The sequence below is a fragment of the Myxocyprinus asiaticus genome, chromosome 20, assembly GCF_019703515.2.
Source record: "Myxocyprinus asiaticus isolate MX2 ecotype Aquarium Trade chromosome 20, UBuf_Myxa_2, whole genome shotgun sequence".
In the NCBI taxonomy this organism is placed as follows: domain Eukaryota; kingdom Metazoa; phylum Chordata; class Actinopteri; order Cypriniformes; family Catostomidae; genus Myxocyprinus; species Myxocyprinus asiaticus.
In genome coordinates, this window is record NC_059363.1 from 1887640 (window position 1) to 1900656 (window position 13017).

The following is a 13017-nucleotide window of genomic DNA, read 5'->3' on the forward strand; positions in this document are numbered from 1 at the left end:
CAAAATCAAAATAAAGAAACAGGAAATATTCTTTTTACTCATGTCATGTGGAATCAGGTTTTCCTTGATATTCTAACATGTAAGAGGTCACTGTGCTTTAAATAACATACTGTAAGTTTCAGAACTCAAAACTTCCTCTCCAGCCCAAAAAGATAACTTATTGTTTCCACTCTACAAAAATGACTCATCGGCCATATAGTGATGTCACAGTGTAGTGTAATTTGAATAGCCCCACCTCCACAACATACGTAATCGTTGCGGTGAAAGAGAGAGTAGCTGAGATGCTCTAACGCTGAGTGTTACTATTGTTACTGTAATTTGCTTTTAAATAGAGCTGTAAAAGTTTTTCTTGAATCGCGATAAATGCATTCACCATTAACAAAGCATAAACCAGCATAAACACTGGTCGGAGTAGGGCGGAACCTTTGCGATGTGTCCGTCAGCACACCACATCACACATTCAGTGATGAGGAAAGGACCTCTTAACGCTATTTGTTGTACAAAACAAGCCTGGATGGGACTTTTGATAGAAATGAAGTACTTTGCAGCCTATGTTAGGCACAATTTAATGAGCACAGAAGCATGTCAAGTCTTAACTATCATAAAAATGCAGAATGAGACGTGCTGGACACCGACGCCCTGACACGAAGCGTGAATGTTGCTTTCATTATTGCTGTAGCAAAGCGGATAGCCACTTATTCTTCATTATTTATTTACTTTGCTATATTAGGCTTGCTCCATGCTGTACATCCCTTGTACTGTCTCTATGTTCAAAATAAAAGCATAAAAAAAGTTTGAGATTTAATGCGCATTGCAATCAGAGTATGTGAGCGGAGTGGAAGCAGAGCGAGGGGTGGAGCGGCATGATTTTGCCTGGAGTGAGGAGCGGGTTTTTAAAAAAATTGGAGCGCCATTGTTTTCTCTCGCTTCAAGAGCGCTCCACTAATGATCCATCACGGGCACAACACCTGTTAATGGCCCTTAATGCAATACTTCACCATGGGTTAAGCAGTGTTAAACACTATTGGCATGAAGGAAAGATGGAATTTCTGATATAACCAGAAAGAAATAAATTCCAATTTAAAATCTAGCGGCACATGGTAATGTTTGACCTCCAGCGCAAAGGTTACTTTCGCTTTGTGTTCACACTCCCTATTCTTGAGTAAAGCTTGACTTAACTACATGCTTGTGTCTCTCTATTCCTACATCAACTGGCATATATTGAAAATGAATGACGGGACGGCGAAGGAGAACATGAGCGGAGAGGTGACTGCCACGATCAAAGGTTTATTTTGAAATCCTAAAGATGTGTCCAGAAAACACGATGATAATCCGTTCATATGTGGAGAGAAAATCTAAAGGTCAGTAATACATATATATATATATATATTTCCCCTATTAAATATTTTGAATAATCATATCATCATTTTAATCTATTGCATCGCAATCTTAACTGCAGGCTATTATGTCCCGCATTAAATATAATTGAACTTTTAATGATGTAAAACACCAACTGAACTAATCAACATGTTAATATTGCATAGTTTGACTTTAATCTATTGCCATCTAAATGTATTTTAGTGCCGTAGGCTAATTTATGCATTATACATTTGCAGATAAAGAAGCTCAGCAAACACAAACAGAGATATAAAATGTAGATATAAAATCTTTAAAAAATTCAGAAGTTAGTATTTCTAAAAGTGAACTCTGCATTAGACATATAGTTTTGATGGTCTATTCTAGTTGATTAAAAAATAGTGTAGAACATTCTCAGAATGTAATTTTTTCCATTCACAAAATTATAGGGCAAGGTTAATTAAAAAAAAGTGCTATAACAAAAAATAATAGGAAATAATTAGGCAATAATACATAGGCCTAATAAATAAATATTTATTTAATTTTTTTGGTAATTTATTAATTTGATTTAATTTTTTGTTTTCATTCTGGATTTTTAAATTTTTTTTATTTGTAATTAATATTTTTAATGTAATGTTTTATTCGTCTAGTAATTTATTTAATTGATCAAACCCAGAGAATGCTGCCAACATGTTTCAAAAGCTATAAAAAATAATTTTATTTAGTCTTGGGCTAATGTTAAGTGTCCCAGTAAAGCACATTGTAGCTTTTCTTCTAGTATTGTGTATTTATTTTTCATTTAATACATCTTCATGGAAGGGTGTGATACTTAAAAGCATACTGAAATAACTTGAAATACAGTAAAGAGGTAGTTAGGCACTAATTTTGCCATGGAGCGAACACGGAGCGAGGTTTCTCTATTCCAGGAGCGAGGAGCGGGAAATGGACAACCCGAAGTGAATGCTTTGAGCACGGAGGGGAAATTGTAGTCGCTCCACTCCACTCACATACTCTTATTGCAATGAATATGCAACCTATGGGGCACTTGTTCTTTCATTTAGTCAACCTCCCACTTATACATTGGGAAACGTTTAACTTGAATTGGTGCTATTTAGTACATTCCCTTCTTTATTCTGTGGAAGGCTTTGTTTGGAAACTGTTAATAAAACATAATGGTTACATATTGTTTTGTTTTTTTAAAGAAAGAAAAAGTACATTTTGACTGGAAAAGACATACTGTATATACAGAACAACATTTCAGCACTTTTCAAAATCTGCAATTAATAAAGATAAATTGCGATTAACAATATTAATCGACGGACAGCACCACTTTAACCAAGAAAAAGATCCCAAATTATGTTGTGTTCCTGGTTGTGCTTATTACACTGTTACTTAAAGAAATGCACAATAGCTTAAATTATTTTATTATACAAGAAGAAAACATAGCATGAAGTGCAACGAAAGACGTTAAGTATATGATAGTAAGGCTGCCATCTGACTCAATTGTCTCATATTAGCCAGGACGTCCCATGTTTTGGCTGAAATTGACACAACTGCAGAAATGTTAGCCAATCATAACAGTGGGCTTGTCTATAAGGTGAAATACACAGAAACCAAGCGTTTCAGAAAGAGTGCCAGGTACAGGGTGGAAAAAAGTAATGTAATACTATATTATGACTATATTTTTATCATTGTAAGTAACCAATGAAAAACGAAAAAAGCATGTTATGACAATTTTTTGCGTTTTAACATTTTCAATCATTAATCAAATAAAAAAAAAGCCAAATTTTATATCCTGTATTTTTTATTTCCACTTTCAATTTAATTTATTGGAAATATAAATGTTTTATGCTATATATTGTGCTCAAAAAAAGGTTTCCGAAATTCCGATGTTGATTTTTAATATCTATTATCAATTTTAGCAATTAGTTGTTGCAGCACTAGACTGTACTTTTATGTTTTTTTACCGTTTTAATCACCTTTTTGCCTTTACTACTTAATTTAATTGCTGCAATTTTAAAAGTATTTAATGTAGCCTTTCAATTATTATGAGGTCATAAAAGCTGCATGCATAGTTAATACGCAACACTTATCAAAAAGCACTTTAAAATAGTTTCAGATGAAGTGTAGCATGTCACATCGCAGGACATTTCACCTTTCCAAAAATGATTTCATGTCAACACCCACCTTCCTCTCTTTCAGCCTCATGTTTTCTAGGCCGTACGCAAGACCAGCAATCTCAATGGAGTTCCGCTTGTGCATGTGCGGCCGGCGTGTCATGACGAGAGGCTCGCTCACTTCCTGCAGTGAGTGCGCCACAGGCAGACTGTCCTCCTGGAAGGTTTGTACCGAGTGATGGACGCGGCGTGTTATGAGGTCGGGGTTACTGCTGCTGACGTAGAGGTGACGGGACAGGTCCGGCGTGCTATTGGCTGGTCGAGGATGAGGGTACGGATAAGGGGGTGGTGGCCAGTAAACTTGATTCCTTATAATGTTGGGCGGTGGGTACTCCTGGGCCTGCTGGAGCTGGACGTTTGTGAGCTCGGGGACACTAACGGCACCCACTACGGGTCGTCTCTCGGTGGGGTATGGGTATGGAGAGGGACTGTGGAAGCTGTAGTTGAGGTGGAACGGGTATTGTCCCGCGCCGTGCTCGCGGATCTCCGGTTGGCTGTAAACGAGCGGATCGGGTCGGCTGTACGCATAAGAGTTTCCAATGTTTAAGTTCCTCATGGAGTGGCTCTGGCGTTCAGTGGGCGGTATCATACTGAGGTTCTTCTGCCTCATAACCGTCTCGTAGTCTGGTGTGGCGCGGTAGGACGGTGGAATCAGTGCGCTGTGGCGGTGGGAAGGCACGTAGTCTGGCCGCATAAGATCACTTCCTGTGATGCTGGGGTTGGAGGACATGGGCGATGGTTGCAGGTAGTGCTGCGGGTTGTTAAGGGAGCTGGTGCTTTGCGCGCTGTACACGCTGCCATTGCGGATCCTTCCGTTATACTCGTGTGGAGAGCGGTCGAGACTGGTCTGGGAATGGTAGTAAAAACCATTCTGATTGTTGATGTAAAGGTTATCTGTGGGGAGTCAAACAAACATCAACTGAAATAAGACAAAACAATGTGTGTGACAGCAGTTGGGCAGATTTGGTGTGTTGTAAAAACTGTGAAGGAGTTCATGGAACACATTCTACCTTGTGAAGACGTGTACGGTTCTGTATAATGGCCATTAAAGTGCATCTGGGGTGGCATCATGTAGGTCTGAGGTTTTGGCTACAACAAAACAAGACAAAATGACAGCAGCATTATTCGGCAGTCGGACACATTAGATTGGTCCCAAAAACTAGTAAGGTGCCTACCTAGACAGCATTTTAAGGCAACATACGTGTGCTCCCAACGCAAAAGCTGTTCCAAAAGGTACTAGATATAGTACCTTCTAAAATACAATCTTTTGAATAAGAAGTAACACTTGATTGTGATTGGCCCATTCTGAAAAGCACTGCCAAAAGTCACAGCTGTCACGTGACAGTACCGTCTATGCGCTGCCTGCTTCAGCAGCGGTCTAGTGGTCTGTCGTCGTGTTTTTCCGAAAATAAATAAATACATTTAATTTATTAAATGATTTAAGCAACGTATTTTAAGATTCAAGAACCTTTTACGCACCTCTTGGTAAAAACTGCTATTTTCAAGGGTTTTCCAGGACTTAAATTCTTCAAGCACCTTGTACGAACCCTGTCTAAGTGACGTTCACTGAATTACAGGAAAAATACTTGAGGATTTTTTGTTAAGCTTAATTCAGTATATATATTAAAAAAACCTGCAAAAACATACAAAAGAGGCTATTCTTATTGAGTGTTTTCGTCTTATTTTCCATTAAAGATATTTAATAAATCCTTAAGACACATTTATCTGAGAAGCAACATTTACCATATTTAGACTTGTTTTCAGAGCATATATCTTGAATATAAGTGTATTTTTCCACTTATTTTCCCACAATTTTATAGTCCTGCCAGTGCAGTAAGACAAAACCCACTTTTATTCAAGATTATATTCAACATTTTTGGAAAACAAAATTGTAAATAAATGCTCCTCAGGTAAAAGTACCTTTTATCAGATATTTATACTGGAAAACAAGCCAAAAAAAAAAAAAAAAAGACTAATTAAAAAACTTTTGTTGCAGTGTTTAATGGGCTATGACTACCCTCTCTCACTTGATTTTGATTCATCTTTAACTCCCAAAAAAACAAACTCTCTCTTCTTAATAGAGCTGCGTATCACCGATTTCTTAACAACACACAATGCGTCACATATATTACGATTCAATACATCACGAGCTATCACATTATTTACATTTACATTTATGCATTTGGCAGACGATTTTATCCAAAGTGACTTACAGTGCACTTATTACAGGGACAATCCCGCTGGAGCAACCTGGAGTTAAGTGCCTTGCTCAAGGACACAATGGTGGTGGCTGTGGGGATCGAACCAGCAACCTTCTGCTTACCAGTTCAGTATTATCATCTGAATACATTATCATCTGAAGCTGAGGCAAAGCTGGTGAGAGACGAGCGTTTCCATGCGAGATCAGTCTCAATCTCTCTCGCTCAGATTGAGTCACTTCAAGCGACTCATGGAAGTGGCTTCTTACCGCACAGAGAAATGTCAGTTTCGGAGTTTGCGCTTATTTATTGTAGTTGACCCGTTTCCTTAATATTTGAACTTTAATTTTAAACATTTAAGGGATGCATATATAAAGATATATAAGATATAATGCCAGGCTTCATACAATCTCATGTTCCGTTAAATGAGATCAACGACTACACAACTGCGTACAAATTTGTACACAATTTTTAACTGGTAAGAGGCAGAATACTGTAATGTCTTTATTCTATAAATAAAAGGGACACTACAGTTACTGTATTACTTCTTGCATTACATGTAGGATTTCAATTAGTTACATTTAAATAAAAAAAAAATGATGTCCAAGACCAATGTATCAACGGCGCAGTTTAATCAAACGCGCTCTGTTGTGATTGGTTTGTTTGACATTTGTGCTCAGTGAAGTTTAAAGGACAATCGCTTGAGGTAAAGACAGTTTTGCAAAATGGAATTGCACGCCTGATTTTGAATTCATAACATTTATACATTTTTAAATATAGAAATTAACAGTAAAATGTCAGTTATGCACTGGAGAGAAACTACTCACAAGTGCATCAAACAGCACAAGCAGTCAACGCACCTGATGCGTCCTCCGGCCCACGTTTAAGTGTTTGCTTAATATCTTTGAAGTGTTTCACAAAGTGCTGCTTTGTGTTTTTTCCACTTCAAGCTTGTCTCCATTTTTCAAATGAGTTTCATCATGCAGCACATTTTTCACAACTGCAAATCCGACTAATCGATAATAAAATTTGTTGACCATTATTTCCATGATCAAATATTAGTAATTTTATCAATTTATTGCAGCAGCACTAGTATTTTAATGCATTTTTGATTGTGTGGCATGCCAAGATGATGCCTACTGTATGTAGAGCACTCTAAATTAGTTACTTAGGATGTTGCCTTAGAAGGCAGCTCGCTATGCAAACAGCAAATGGCAAGGCGGCTTGTTAGGTTTTGAAAAAGAGCTGTTATTCCATCATAGAAACACAACTGTTGCCAATAAACTGAGACCTTGCAGAACCAAAAATCTTGAATCCAGAAGTGTCCTATAGAACAAACTCCAGTTCAAAGCTGTTCTATAGACGACTGAATGGTATTACACTCACCAGAGACAATCTTGTGGAAGACCGCCGCCTCACTGGGTTCACTGGCGCTGGCTGAGTTTGACTGAAATAAAACAAAAAAAGACGCATTTGAAATAAACCAGAGCACTAAGCCGTCAACTCATGATTTCTGACAGTGGAAAAGAATGGAGGGAGTTCCAGGAACAACTAAAGCTGTTTGTGATTACACTGACATTGAAAAGTAAAATATAAACGACAAGTTATTAAAGTTGGCATGACTCGATGTCCACCAATCCTCTCCATGTGGAGACTGGTGTTCAGGAATGTATAAAGAAGCTTTTTGCTACTGTAGATGATTTTTCTGCTTTCATTTTGAGTATCACAAACTTAATCCAACATTCTGGCAGTTTCCACATGGGGCATTGTACGTAGGTTACAAGCCGAAGTTTTAGCGTGAATCTCACGAAACCTGTCAAGAATATGTCAAGAGTCACATATCCCCCAAAAATGAAAAGAAATAAGAAATCAGATTTCAACGTTCAAGAGAGCTCAATTGTTACATTGTGACATTTCCATTACCTCGCTCTCGTTAATGTAATGGAAAAATGAGACATTTTTAAAAAGTATTTCTATGTCATGACAGAATTTGTTGAACTGCCTTCATGCTGATTTAAATACAAAACACACAAGAGCATCGAGTCATTACGGCAGTGCTATACGGTAAGATTTGTTTTACGCTAGCCCGGCTGGACCAGTTGACTTGCCCTGCCAATATTTCCACTGACCCCATTAAGAAAAATTATAAAAATGTTATTTTTAGCTAGGGCTGGGTAAACATATATTTTCAGAATTATTGTAATCCAGATACCAATTCTTAAAATCACAAGATCAATCTTTACATTTACTTTAAAGTACAGGTAGACCGATATATCGGTTTTACCGATCAATCGGTGCCGATAGTTGCTTTTTGGAACTATCATTATCGGCAAAAATCTATGGCGATAGTTACAGATAGTACAGATAGTTCAAAATAAGTGTTTCAGGCTTGTTTACACTTAAAAGTCCTGCGCTATGCACCAAATCTTTTGGTTATTTTGGGGATTGTGGTTGAACAATAAACTGTATCTGGGATTTTATTCATTTAGGAATCTTTGTCTGTGTCCGTCAGCCGTCATATTAATGAAACAATAAGATTATTATTTTTATTTTTTTACATTCTATAAATCAATGTAAAAAAAAATAATAAAATATCAGCCGATTAATCAGTTATAGGCCTTTCACACCACCTTAGTTATCGGTCGACCTCTACTTTAAAGTTTACTTCAGTTTTGGTTGTGTTGATTTTTTTTATCTGTTCAATGAATAGCATTTCAAACTGCATAGTTTGGGTCCTGCTGTTACTTTTTAATTTATATTTTCGTAATGTAACAAGATAGATGGTTACTTGTATAATTTACAGCTTTAGCTAAAATACTTTATGTAAGCAACATTATATTAAATATACACAAATGAATCAAGAGTCAAATAGAATCTGAATCAATCTGAGAGCTTCTGAATCTAATCAAACCTGGAAATTTGTCGAATCCAGGGCATGCTGAGTGACTCCAGCCAGGTCTCCTAAGAAACCAATTGGCCTGGTTGCTAGGGAGGGTAGAGTCACATGGGGTAACCTCCTCGTAATCGCTATAATGTGGCTCTCGCTCTCGGTGGGGCGCGGGGTTGGGTTGTGCGTGGATGACGCGGAGAATAGCGTGAATAGCACTCAACAAGTCACGTGATAAGATGCGCGGATTGACGGTCTCAGACACGGAGGCAACTGAGATTTGTCCTCCGCCACCCGGATTGAGGCGAGTCACTACGCCATCATGAGGACTTAGAGCGCATTGGGAATTGGGCAGAAAAAAAAGAAGAAAAAAAAAGTCACTTACAATGGAAGTCAATGGGGCCAATTTTTGGAGCGTTAAGGCAGAAATGTGAAGTTTATAATTTTATAAAAGCACTTACATTAAATCTTCTGTTAAAACTTGAGCTGTAAATTTGTTTTAATCGTCATTTTACAGTCGGTTTAGGGTTTATGGCACATCGTCATGGTAACGAAGTTGTAAAATTGGATACAACTTAAAACAGAAAAGGTTAGTATGCGTTTTTATGACACTAAAATCATATTGTTTACATCTTGTGTCTATACTTTTGAAACAGTGAGTATTTTAATGTTTAGGATTGGCCCTATTCACTTCCATTGTAAGTGCCTCATTGTAACCCACAGAGTCGAGTCGAAATTACATTTTGCGGTAATCAACATTACGCCACAAATGCTGTCGATTGAGCTTAACTTGTATTGAACCCAGGATATTCAATTTTTTTTATTTATTTTTTTATATTTATGCTGGAAAAAGATGGCTCACAATGCAGAACATTACTGATTGGTTTGTAATTTTCAAACCATGACGCTACGAAGACTAGCAGGCCAGTGATCAATCCGAAGTGTTGAGCTTGTGCTTAACTATCATAATAATAACGTCACAATGCAAATAAATCATAATGTTCATTAAAAAGTTGTCTTTTTTTTTTTACAAAATATATTTTCTTTTATTTCCTTTTGAATTTGGGGTGAAATGTGATCTGGACATGTTCTGGTGAGATTAACCCTACAGGGAGTTATGGGGAGTTTCCTGTAGCTGATATGAAAGCTCTGGTCAGTGCTGCCTGTGATGAGCTCACCCTTTATCAGCTGGCACAGAGGGACGCAAGAGCGTCGGAAAGCGAGGAAATGAGAGAGTGAGAATGGACCTCTGGGGACTGTCAGAGGAATCAGGGCCATCGGACGGCTCTCTGGAGACAGTAAAAGGACAGCGGTGAAGACACAGAGAGAAACAGACACACAAAAGACACCACACACACAAACTTACAGACTGCTGTTGTTAATTTTGTAAAACTTGTGCCGCGCCAGCCACATTCTGCACACATACTTGGACGTCTCCATATCCTCCTGAAACAGAGAAAGAACATTTTAACAAAATCAAATCAGTCTATAACACTGGCTTGTGTGTTTTAGCAAACATTTTTGCATTCCTTAAATGTCTGTTGCAAATCCAAATCCTTCTTGACCAATGCATTAACAACATTTCCAGTCGTTTGTTATTACAGGTTAGAGATTTTCAAAAATCGTGAATTGTGAACCAGTTGTGAAAAACTCATTCAAAAGAACTGACTGAAAAATCATTAACTAATAAGACATAAAGGCCTTAAAAAAAAAAAAAAAAGGTTTACTCTGCATCAGGACAATTTCCAGCCAATTTAATATTACAGCGGAGAATAAAAAAACATTTGACTACACTTTCCATGCCTTTTAAGATTTTATTTATTTGCATGATACTCCTAAGCGTGGAAAGCACTATTTTAGAATGCAATATTTCCAGGTTTTCCTTGACTGTTCGAACCCTGTATGCATATAAATCGATATACATGCGTGAATACTGTGATGACTCAACGCTAATTTAGTGTTTGAGCTATTTTTAAAGCAAAGAAAAGCATGAAACTATCCGAGGCGAGGTGGAGCGCCGTTGGCCTGTGGACTTACGGTCTGGAACTGGATAGTGTCCTCTTTGTTGGCAAGCTCCAGGGCGAAGAACGACTTATTGTGAGTCATATTATTAATGTCATTCCACCTAGAGAAACAATGAAGAGCTCGAGTCAGACACATGACAGACGAAACATGCAGGAATCAACAAATGAACATGAAAGCATGCACAGTCTCAGTCATCACTATGCGAGCCACGTACATACCGAAACAAGAGAGGTGCTTTCCCATTTTTGTGCTTGACAAATATTCCATCCAGACAGGAGCCGATAATCACATCTGTGCTTTGGCTGTCCTGTTTAGACACATGCAAGGGAAATAACAACAGTTTAATAAAGTAGTGTGAATTAATGAGTATTAATTTTTATGGCCGTTAGAAGATGAAAATCATTAACAGCGATTAATCTCATCATTCCGTTTGTAGTTAATATCTTTAAATCAGATGAACTAATATTTCTAATATATAAATGTATATAATAGGGCTGTCGATTTAACATGTTAATTCAGTGCGATTAATTACTGTATATAAAAAAAAATAACGGAATGGAAAAAAATCAACTAAATTAATCATGTCACCGGACTGAAATAAGGAATATTCCTACCATCGGAGCAATTCAAGCTTGAAATACTATATGTGCGATACACCTGTTTTCAGCAGGGGGCAGTAAGTGAAACTCCAGCTGTATAGGAAATGAGCAGCTTATTCAGAGAACAAACCACACTTACCGACAGCAGACAGCACAAGATGAGAATTAATTCTGTGTCCAAACACAGCTTGATGTTGCACGAATCCGAACGCAGGGATCTCAAGATGTGTTTTTCTAAGTTTCTAACTATGTTTAACTTGACACAGAGACCTTAAAATGCTGTGTTTGACATGACGCAACCAAAGTGGGACGCTCAAAATGTCTGTCTGACGCAGGTGTATATTGATGCGTCCTTAGACAAACCCTTATAGTAAACAGAATTCAATTGGAAAATGGACTGCTATGAACTGTGGGCTATTGATTGGCTTATGTTAAATAATATGGGAATAAACAATATATTGGATTCTAAAGACAATTTTTGTATTGTCTTATCAATGCTTTACTTGTAAGTCACAATAATGTTATGCATTTTAATTATCTGAATATATATAATCTCCCTAGCACTGTTCGGGATGCAGACACACTCACTCAGTTTAAGTCTAGACCAAAAGACTCATCTATTTAGGTTGATATATATATATATATATATATACACAAATGACCCCTGTTCAAAAGTCTGCATACCCTTAGTTCTTAATACTGTGTATTGCCCCCTTTAGCATCAATGACAGCATGCAGTCTTTTGTAATAGTTGTCTATGAGGCCCCACATTCTTGCAGGTGGTATAGCTGCCCATTCATCTTGGCAAAATGCCTCCAGGTCATGCAAAGTCTTTGTTCGTCTTGCATGAACCGCACGTTTGAGATCTCCCCAGAGTGGCTCGATGATATTAAGGTCAGGAGACTGTGATGGCCACTCCAGAACCTTCACCTTTTTCTGCTGTAACCACTGGAGGGTCAACTTGGCCTTGTGCTTAGGGTCAATGTCATGCTGGAAAGTCCAAGAGCGTCCCATGCGCAGCTTTCGTGCAGAGGAATGCAAATTGTCTGCCAGTATTTTCTGATAACATGCTGCATTCATCTTGCCATCAATTTTCACAAGATTCCCTGTGCCTTTAGAGCTCACACACCCCCAAAACATCAGTGAGCCACCACCATGCTTCACAGTGGGGATGGTATTCTTTTCACTATAGACCTTGTTGACCCCTCTCCAAACATAGCGCTTATGGTTGTGACCATAAAGCTCTATTTTGGTCTCATCACTCCAAATTACAGTGTGCCAGAAGCTGTGAGGCGTGTCAAGGTGTTGTCGGGCATATTGTAACCGGGCTTTTTTGTGGCATTGGCGCAGTAAAGGCTTCTTTCTGGCAACTCGACCATGCAGCTCATTTTTATTCAAGTATCGTCGTATTGTGCTCCTTGAAACAACCACACCGTCTTTTTCCAGAGCAGCCTGTATTTCTCCTGAGGTTACCTGTGGGTTTTTCTTTGTATCCCGAACAATTCTTCTGGCAGTTGTGGCTGAAATCTTTCTTGGTCTACCTCACCTTGGCTTGGTATCAAGAGATCCCCGAATTTTCCACTTCTTAATAAGTGACTGAACAGTATTGACTGGCATTTTCAAGGCTTTGGATATCTTTTTATATCCTTTTCCATCTTTATAAAGTTCCATTACCTTGTTACGCAGGTCTTTTGACAGTTCTTTTCTGCTCCCCATGGCTCAGTATCTAGCCTGCTCAGTGCATCCACGTGAGAGCTAACAAACTCATTGACTAT

General features: G+C 38.0%; 1 protein-coding gene across 2 annotated transcripts in view; it reads right to left on the reverse strand.

The window, feature by feature from the left end:
- The window catches only part of LOC127410689 (tyrosine-protein phosphatase non-receptor type 21-like), a 52107-nt gene that overhangs the window by 14902 nt on the left and 24188 nt on the right, over nt 1–13017 (reverse strand). The window contains exons 8-14 of one of the 2 annotated variants that reach the window (XM_051645854.1): nt 10862–10950; nt 10656–10743; nt 9985–10064; nt 9797–9907; nt 7118–7178; nt 4544–4622; nt 3544–4427 (exon numbers count right to left, since the gene is read on the reverse strand). In XM_051645854.1, the coding sequence (XP_051501814.1) occupies nt 3544–4427; nt 4544–4622; nt 7118–7178; nt 9797–9907; nt 9985–10064; nt 10656–10743; nt 10862–10950 (1392 nt within the window). The remainder of the gene's footprint in view (nt 1–3543; nt 4428–4543; nt 4623–7117; nt 7179–9796; nt 9908–9984; nt 10065–10655; nt 10744–10861; nt 10951–13017) is intronic. The other variant, XM_051645855.1, reaches the window with a different exon arrangement.